The sequence below is a fragment of the Ovis aries genome, chromosome 7 (assembly GCF_016772045.2).
Source record: "Ovis aries strain OAR_USU_Benz2616 breed Rambouillet chromosome 7, ARS-UI_Ramb_v3.0, whole genome shotgun sequence".
Lineage (NCBI taxonomy): Eukaryota > Metazoa > Chordata > Mammalia > Artiodactyla > Bovidae > Ovis > Ovis aries.
The window spans coordinates 7,940,795-7,950,934 of record NC_056060.1 but is presented as its reverse complement, the minus strand read 5'-3'; the positions used below and the strand labels follow the sequence as shown (position 1 = coordinate 7,950,934).

The window sequence follows — 10,140 nt, the reverse complement described above, 5'->3', positions numbered from 1 at the left end:
GACTTGCCCTGGACCTCTTTCCCTGAATCAGTGACAAGGACAGAGCCCATTGCCAGCCTGTGTCCCTGTAACTTAGAGGACTGCTCGTTTACCACCGAGAAAACAGACTCCCACCTTGTCTCTGTCACAGGGTTTGGAACTTGTGCTCACAGCAGCCACTCTTGAAAGGGAGCAGAAGATGTATCTCTGATAGCAGGAGTACTTCAAGCTGGCTAGTTTTGAAAAACAGCAGATATAGGAGAAGCTCTGGAAACCAATCAGTTACCCTTTTGTGAAAGACACTTAAAAGGGAAATCTCCCGATTACCTCCCATAACTGCTTCCCTCCCCCATTGTCTTTTGTCTTTAGCTGGAAATTTAAGGGGATGGCTTAGGGCTATTTGGGGGAGTTACTCAGTTTTACCTGTGTGTCTCACATGCATGTAGGATGTATAGGAGTTATTAAACTTCTCTTTTTCTCCTGTTAATCTTTTATTATGGGGGTGTGGTCCTCAGCCAAGACCCTGAAGGATGGACAGAAAATTATTTTTTTCTCCCTATAAACTGTATCCTACATAGTATAGGTATAGGTGTATTACAGTTGACCCTTTAACCAATGTGGGGGTTAAAAGCCTCACTCACCCACCCTCCACGCAGTCAAAAATCTGAGTATAACTTATGACTCCCCTAAAACTCAACTACTAATAGCCTACTGTTGACCTGAAGTCTAACCAATAACATGGGTGCGTGCTCAGTAGTGTCTGACTCTTTAAGACCCCATGGACTCCCCCGGGCTCCTCTGTTCATGGGATTCTCCAGGCAAGAATACTGGAGTTGGTTGCCATTTCCTTCTCCAGGGGATCTTCCCGACCCAGGGATCGAACCTGTGTCTCTTGGGTCTCCTGCATTGGCAGATGGAATCTTTACCACTGTGCCACCTGGGAAGCCCCTTACCAATAATATAAACACTTGATTAACACATATTGTTTATGTTATATGTATTACATACTGTATTCTTATAATAAAGTAGCTAGGGAAAAGGTTGTTAAAATCATAAGGAAAAGACATTTACAGTACTGCACTGTATTTATCAATATTGAAAGTCTGTCATCTGTTATAAAATAAATAATTTCTCAGTACCTATATTGTCTTATATGTTATAAAACACTGTAGATGTTATACAGCTTATTAACACTAGGTATCAAAACTAAAAAGACGTCAAAAAGAAATTCATATTTCGTTTAAATTGTCTATTGAAAAAATTCACATATAAGTGGCCCCACACAGATCAAACCTCATGTTGTCTGAGGGTCAATGGTACTTCTTTTCCCCAAAGGCCCCACCAAGAAGCTTCTCCTACCCACTAAATGATCTGAATTTATTCAGACAAAAGGCAAATTAATGTAATTCAGTAACATTTATTTTACATAAAGCAATTTTTCAAAGAATACATTTAAAAACCATCCAGATACTGATCTTATTGCATTACAAAAACTTGAGAGGCACAATGGAAATATTCAAACAGATTGTGAGGGGTGGAAATGGGGGCCTTCGATCGCTGTTCATGGTATTCCTTAGTCACTTAAAGGCTCTGGGTCCAAGAGTCTTTACCATGAGGCAGTAGTGCACTTCATTGAGTAGGAATAAATCACATAAAATATATACCTTTGTACAGAAAGTGTAATTGTACTGTCACTTTCAATTACTTATAAAACTCATTTTGAATTGCACAAAAGTTCTCTTTAAAATCGATAACTCCCAGGAGGCAGGGCTTAGAACCAAGTTATCTGTCTAAATAATTCATTACAAATAATTCAGCTTCCATTTCTCCACAGATCAAAACAACAACAAAAAATCTATGAAGAGGTACATTATTCAAATGGGACATTTAAAATCTTTATCATAGGAAAATAGGTTTACACATTTGTCCCTAGTCAGCTAAAATTATCTCCCTACTTTAAAACAAATCCCAGAACGTCCCAAGATTTAAATCAGAGTACCCACACCACAGCACAATGCGGCAGTGTTTACAGGAATTCTTTTTGTGTCTCATTCTACTGCAGTATCGGATTATCAGAAAGGCACATGGGTACATTCTTCAGAACAGTTTTGGTCTTGAAAAAAAAAAATCACACGTTTATAAGCAGTGATCTCAATCATGTTTAGAAACAAAAATACTAAACAGATTCATTTCCTAATCCAGGTGATACAGAATCCAGGAGCTTTCTGCAGGCACTTCACTTCCCGTAGAATTTCTTGTTCAGCAGGTATATGAGGAGGTTTACATTCACTTTTACTTTATCAAACATCTTCATCACAGCTACGCCTTCATACTGCATCTGAAGTAAATCCTGCAATTGCAAGGGACACCAATCACAGCTTCAACTTGACGTTTCCCACATTTAAAGCACATTCTAGAAGAATTTGTTGACAAAAATAAGATTCGGTTGACCTAAGGACCTCAGCGGGGATTCTTATACTTCAGTGTGCATGGGAATCAGCTGCTTTATTAATGAAACACAGGCCAGTTAACACAGATTGCTGGGCCCCACCCCCAGGAACCTCTGATTCTGGAGCTCTGGGGGAGGGCCCAAGAATTGGCATTTTAATAAGTTCCCAAGGGGTGATGATACTGTGGGTTTGGGTGCCACAGTATGAGAATCACTCATCTCAATGAAAGAAAACAGAGTTTTAGAACTGATAAGGACTGTATGAGAGAAAACCAATACCATTAACATTAGATATATAATTAAAAGTTTAATTTTAATTGAAAAACTCAAGACACAGATGTGACAGCAAGATGAGGTATATCCTGTAGAAGAGCCAGTGTTTTCTAAAGTGAGAGTCAGACAATTCACTGAGGAGCAAAAAAGAATATTAGAAACTCCTCTTTATTTTTTCCCCCTCATTCCTTGAGCATTCACATTTTCTGTGTATTTTATAAAATAAATGTTGAGTAAAGTGCCAAGTGCATGCATACTTTATAAATAAATATGTAGAAATGGGGAGAAATGATCTATTTATCGACGAAAATTGTGAGACTGACATTTGGAGACCAATGGACAGAGCAATTCCTCCTGATCCAGACAGACTACTTGTGTTCCTGTCTATTCTGTTCCTCATCCTCAAGTAAGATTATCACTCTGTGTGTTTCATCACTGCTGTATAAACAAAGAAAAATTAATAAAATTTCCTTCATTTATAAATTAACAATTGGCTCACACCAGTCACACCCATGAGACTAAGCAGCAACGTTTTATAATAACACAGGACAGGGGCCCTTCCCAAACAGAAGATATCACTCCTGAACTGCCCTAGGCTCATACCCAGGTCTTGTTTTCCTGCTTCTAGTTCTGAAAACTTCTTGCTTCTTAATGATAATACCTTGTGTCTACAATGAGCACGGCCACCTGCAGAAGTTGGAATCGTCTTTGAGAGAACGTGGGCTCTTGCCAGCTTCCTGCTCCACTTTCTCAATTAGCTCCAACTGCACTCAACTAAAACCCCTCCATTATTTAGAAATGCTTCTGGGATGGAAATGCCACAAGGGAAGTGAAGTTCTTTGATCAAGAATGCTTTTGACTATTAAACAGGGGTGGAGGTTCACTTTTCCTTTGGGACAGGCATCATCTGTTAAAGTCTTGTGGAAAAGAACGAAACCAACATGGTTCAGTTGAGAAGGCATCATGTACAGAGGGAAATTAGCTGGGCCCCTCCATGTGGGGAATGGAGGAACTCTGATCGAACTCGTGGTTCAAGACCAGATTTTAATCTTAGCTCCACTATTTGCTATAAGATTGAAACAACATATAACCTCGCTGAAGTTCTGTTTTCTTGTGCGTAAAGTGGGGGTTGACACTGCCAACTCCACAGGTGTGTTCCTGGGTAGATGAGATCAAGGAGTCTGCAAACCCTTTGTAAGCCACTCTTGTCTGGTCAGGATCAACTGGAATCCTGTGAGACAGGCAGTGGGGCAGAGCGATGCAGGGTTTGGACTCCAGGGGCCCCTTCCATAGCATGCTTTCTGAACCTCAGTTCTTCATCTGGGAAAAGAAGAATGCCCAGGCTGCAGCCCTCCATAAACACCAGCCATTATCTGTATAAGCAGAACCCCTTCATGTAAGTCATGCCTTCCTGTTATGTACATGGCCTCAGGATATAATCTTTATGAACCAAGGAAAGACTGGGTTGAAGAAAATCTAGACACATAGAGTTAGAAGGAATCTCCCTTTGTCCTTTTAGAAACGAAGTCCTTGACTCACACTAAGGACCTGCCCAGCATATTTCTCTTTCGTAAAATTCACTTCGTCCTAGAACTGTCTAAAAGCCGTATGTGACAAGACGTCTGACTTTATGTCTGACAATCATTTTATACAGGGCTGGCTCTACGGGCATTCGATCTGCACACAGTCCCCTGATTAGACAAAGGGCCTTGCACTTAATGTTCTGCTGTTACCATCTTGAAATTCTCACCATTTTCATTTTGCATTGAGCCCTGAAAATTACATAACTGGTCCTGACGATATACATGAATGACTGAAAAAATCTGGAGCATATTAGCCATCTGCAGATAGCTCAGGAGTAACATTTGACAACTGTATGTCTAAGTGAAGGGCGTGAACAGCTAATCCTACTATGGAACTTTAACAAAGGAGCAAGTGAAGCTGGATGTTTGCACCCATGTTAAAAGGAAGTCCTGTGGAATTCCCAAGGCCTCTCTAAACAGGTGTCTCCTGGTCACTGGTGATTCATCTGTTCAGTAGATGTTGATTGGCCTTGGGTCATTTCCTTCTTGACAATCCATGATATATCTTTGCTTTAGAGAAGAATCACTAACCAAAGCACATCACTGCGTTCTTTTCTCTTCCTCAATTTATCTAAATGTTCCATGGAGTGAGTCAAGACGTTCAGTTTAATTTTTAAACAGATACATTTAGTGACATTTAAAATACATTAGAAATCTATTTACTTAAGTATACTTTTCAAAATTACATAATATCTTCAATTTTCTCCAATTTACTCCATTATCTCAGTGTCTTTATCAAACCATTTAGCTTTTTTTTTCTTTCTTTTGTTCTTTAAGCTTCCAAGGAATGCCAGACAGAAAAGAAGGGCCCTGGTATTTCACCCCATGGCTTAGGGGTGGGGGTATAACCTCCTTGATCTCAGCCACAGGTCAGGCAGGCACTGAGCCTAGAACTTACACCATTCCCAGTGGTTTATCATGATGATTCATGTAGATGCATGCAGAATACCTGGGAACCATTTTACAAATAGTATGGGGCCCAAGTAAATAGGGGTTATTTCCATTTAAAACCTCATACAAAAGAGAAAACTCAACCACATCTCTAAACTGATCTAAAGATCTCTAAGGATCTAAACGGATCCTGTGCTAAGCATTAAGAAGTTGGAGCACATAAGTGTTTGCTGCAAACACCCTCCACTTTCTTTTTTTTTTTTTCTTTTGGTGGCACAAACTATTTTCTCAGTTTCTATTCAACATATTTGGCTTAAATGTGATTCTTATTTTAAAAAATAGCAATAATTCAGACTGCAAACCTCACTTTTCTATTTATAGCCATCTGTTTTGCACAACGTTTTTCTTGCTTGTGATCCCAAAGAATTAACAAAGAAATTTAAGAAACTGATGTAAAAATAATTCTAGGAAGGAGAAAGAAAAGGAGAAATGAGATCCAGAAAGTTTCAACCCTGGGTATATGTTATCTTAGAAATGCAATTTCCTAAGAAAAAGAAAGTTTCCAGCCTTTAATCAATAGCTCTGAACACTGTTGTGTATATTATTCTTTTCTCTAAGTTTCAAAATGAAAACATGGCTTAGAAAAACTCAATGCTACAGTTTACCATTTAAAAGCAGTTTAAGTTCCAATAATTTGAAGAACCATAGCTTCTACAAAATCATCAATACTTAAAGACAGGCAAATAATCGTGGTACAGCTAAATGCCATTGTTTGTCAGGAAGAATGCAAGCAAGGGAAGCCAAGAATGACCCCCTTTATGAAACTCCCCCCAGTATGCAGGAATTCCAGCTTACCTGAATATTGAGCTGAACCTTCTCCATCTCAACACCCAGGAATTTGGATCTGACATCGAAGATACCCACATCTTCAGTAGACGAGATATCAAATGTAACATTTTTAAACCTAGTGAAGAAAGGACCATTCACACATGTGGAACTGCAAATATATGCTTAAAGCTGAAACGAATGGAATCCTCACTCAACCCCCTCAGCGAACAGCCTGCTGGGAAAACCCCAAGTAAGTTACCCCGTCTCCCATCATCTTTTCCTGATTTGGCTCACGGGAACTAGGAGATCTGCAGCCCGTAGAGCACTGGAGTAGGGGCTTTGTTACAAAAGAAAGGCAAAATATGACCCTAGGTCTTAAAGAGCAGAAGATACATTTGAAATTACATGAGATTCACAGAACTGTAAGTGTTGACTTGTATGGCTGACAGGAGATTAGTTGTTCAGATGATTACTTTCAGGGCAACTTCAAAGGAGAAGAAGCATTTTCTCTGAGTTGGTCTGAGTCAAAGAGAAGGTAGGATGGAATAAACGGAAGGGAAGCCAGGCCGTGGAGGAAGCAGGAGTTACAGAGACCGCACGCAGTGAGCCTGGCCTCCCACAGTGGGAAAGGGAGTGATGGACCATAAGAATCTGGTTCTTTAAAACAGCGACCCCAAGAGCGCCTGGCGTGGCGCCTGGGAGGAGAGTGTCTCCTCCACTTCTAATACACACAGTAACACTGCTGCTGGAGAGGCTCTGACCCAGGCAAGGCACCATCTGTGGCTTTCAAATTAGAAAAGTCCTGTGTGGTTTTTTTTTTTAATATTTATTTTCATTTCTTTGGTTGCATAGGGTCTTAGTTGTGGCATGTGGGATCTAGTTCCCTGATCAGGGATTGAACCCAGGCCCCCTGTAACGGGAGTGCAGAGTCTTAGCCAATGGACTCCCAGGGAATTTTCAGAAAGGTCCTGTTTTGCAACTGTAAATAACTCTCACTGAGCAAGACCAAAGGTCAGACTGTTGTTTTTTTTTAATTCAACATATTTCTTTATGCCCAGCTACTTGTCTTCTCCCAATTATGGAAGGGGGGATGCTGGACCATGTGGCAGGAGACATATCCTTGCCTTTTACAAAAGGAACTCATAGAAACAAAAGCTGAATTCTGTGGTCTTTCCTAGGCTTGAAACCCTGAGGCTGGGGATGTGGGTGCTTGGCTCTAAGTCTGGGTCCCTACAGGTCCTAGCACAGTGCACGGTGTCCCAGAGCACTCAGACCGTTCCTGCTGAATGAATGAGGGCCCTGGGTCATTCAAAGCCACATCGCTCCAGCTCCCTGTTTGCCTTTAACAAAATTAATTTTTTTTTTTCGGAGCTAGGCAGCAACGGTTTCTTTCTTGTCTTTAAACCTAAGGAAATACAAATTGATAGAAACAGTAAACCATTTGCTTTGAAAGCAGGCAGAAAATAGCACACTGAGTAAAATATCAAATTTTTAAATCCCGCTTTCTTAAAAAGACAAAGCAAATAATGTACTTTTGAAAGTGCTTTGGAAAGGCAGCCTTGCATTCTCACCGCTATGACTCAGTACTTTTGGAGGGAAAGGCGAGGCTGGCAAAGCCATGGGAAACTCAGCCTCTCGATCAGTGCCAGGCCTGGTGGGAAGCCCAGAGATTACAATATGTGTGTTTTCTCCTGTCATCTGAAATCAAGGGGAAGCCCTGATAGACCCAGTGAAGCTTTCTTCAAAGGCCACAGGAAGCTGAACTAATGTGAGTCAGATCTGACGTGCATGATGAGAGGGGCATGTGTTCTGTGCAGATTCTGGGTGCCACTCACTGGTTGGCCTGAAGATCGTCTATGTCCAGGAGGACACCCTTCTCCTGCAGCTTTGCAGCTGTGTACCGCACTGGCTTCGCCCGCTTCATCCCTCTGGGTTCTCCTTTTCCATCAAGTTTAATTGATCTCCGAGTATTTCTGGCAACATAAGAACAGACCATCTGGCATGAAGGTGGCAAACTCAGATGTTCCTGGCAGCACAGCGCCCAGGGGAGCTCACCCCCGTCCACCCCTGGCCTCCAGGTATAGAGCCTGGGCAACTTTATATTATGTGATCATCAGTGACAACCATCCCTGCACAGTGAAATCTCCTACTGAACTGGTTAAGGGAAAGCTATTTTCAATGTGACTCAAGTTCGAATTACAGACGAATATGCTTTGTAACACTTGCACTCTGCTGTCTCAGGGGTATTGGACCACACGGCTCCATTGAGTCACTTTGCAAGCAGCTGAGGTGCCGTGAAATGAACTGTGTACACACTCCTAAGGGAAGGGGTCATTAAAAGTGTTTAGTTTAACAAATTTAGTTTATTTAACAAACACTAGATGGCCATCCTTCTTCCAAGTGCTTTCTAAATACTGCCTCACGTTTACAGAATTAACCTTTCCATTGTGTTCCAAAATACATTCCCCTGTTCCACAAGTATTCCATTTAGCTCTCATTACAACACGTGTGAGGCTGGCACTCCCAAATCCCACTTAAAGATGAGACAATGGAGACTTCAGAGAACACTGGATTGGTTCAAGATCACACAATGTAAGAGAGAATCCCGATCTCTCTCACTTGACTGCAGAGCTTGTCAAATGCCTTGCTGTAGATGCAGTAAATATGCAAAGAAAATCTCTCACAGCTTTCTTTCTACTATATATTAGCTTGACCAACTTTCTTCCTCACAGGAATAGCATAAAAGTAATTTAAAGGCTGCAAATGAGTCAGAACTAGTGGGGTCCAGATAAATGAGGTTTAAACTCGGTTATATTCCTCCATCAAATCTGCTATGATTAATGCAATTTACTTTTTTGTACAGTACCATTTTTTAATGTCAATCTGACTACAAATATTACATAAAAATAATGAATTACATATTTAAATGGGTAGTCAAAATTTGATTAGGATTGACCTTATCCAGCGATAAGAATAATTATGAGCAAAGAATACTCATTAAAATTGCCTATATTGTGGGAAAAAAAACCTATGATATGTGTGCTAATGGGTAATAGAGAACTGACAAATTTTGTCGTTTGTGTCAACGTGACTTTTAAAAATCAGTAAGCAATTAAAAATCACTAAGCTGCACCGTGCAATAGCAAGTATCTGGCTTTAAACATTATCAAGCATATAAATACTGTTTACTGTAAATATCCCCAAGCGTAGCTTGCTTTTTTTTTAAAATAAGTGTTTAAAAGGCACCTTTGACTAAAAAAGAAGGAATAATCAAAGTGCTTCCCCAAGTGTTTAAAGTTACTTGACTGAAACACAGCAGGGTAAAACTAACTTTAATGCCAGTGTTTATAGAGAATTAACATGTTTCTAAATTCACTCCTGACTTCTTAGCTCACAACGGTGAATCATAGAATTGAGATTCTAGTTTCTGGTTACGTAATAAATCAAAGTTTGCTACCAATCCCAACCTGAACAGCCCAGGATTGTATATGAATTGATACCTTGTATAAATCATGACAGTACAGAAGAAGATATGATTTCAACTTACTTTCTTTTTAAGTTGTCTAAACAAGTCTTTATATAAGTGTCATAATAATTAATTTGCTCTTCAAAAAACGCTGCCTTCTTGTTAAGTGCATTGAGCGTCTGCTGAAGTTTTTCCAGTTCAGCTTTTCGAAGCTTACGATGGATTCTTTGATTTCGAATATCCTAAGGTAAAAAGGAAAGGCCATGGTATGAGATTTAAGCAGGAGTTTGCTTTATAATACTGCCCCTTTAGGACAAGAATATCTAGTACTAAAGTCACTCTTTGTGACTGTTTCAACAGTTGGGGCTTCCTGCTGGCGCAATAGTGAAGAATCTGCCTGCCCATGCAAGAGAGTCAGGTTAATACCCCTAGAGAAGGAAATGGCAACCAATCCAATGGGCAGAGGGGTCTGGCAGGCTACAGTCCATGGGGTTGTAAAGAGCTGGATATGACTTAGTGACCCAATAACAATAAGTTTATTTTAGTTCCTTCATTTTAAACTTTCAGCACCCAAATGTTCCCTTTCTACTTTAGAACTAGGAATGTCCATATGTTACTTTGAGATATAGAGTGAAAGTGAAGTCGCTCAGTTGGGTCCGACACTTTGCGAC

At 40.3% G+C, this 10,140-nt stretch overlaps 1 protein-coding gene across 1 annotated transcript in view; it reads right to left on the bottom strand.

Moving 5' to 3' along the window:
• Positions 1-1,376: 1,376 nt before the first annotated feature.
• Positions 1,377-10,140, bottom strand: part of IQGAP2 (IQ motif containing GTPase activating protein 2) — a 307,827-nt gene continuing 299,063 nt past the window's right edge. The window contains exons 33-36 of the mRNA XM_012180670.5: positions 9,551-9,711; positions 7,839-7,976; positions 6,031-6,139; positions 1,377-2,329 (exon numbers count right to left, since the gene is read on the bottom strand). Coding sequence (XP_012036060.3) covers positions 2,216-2,329; positions 6,031-6,139; positions 7,839-7,976; positions 9,551-9,711 — 522 coding nt within the window. The 3' untranslated portion in view covers positions 1,377-2,215. The remainder of the gene's footprint in view (positions 2,330-6,030; positions 6,140-7,838; positions 7,977-9,550; positions 9,712-10,140) is intronic.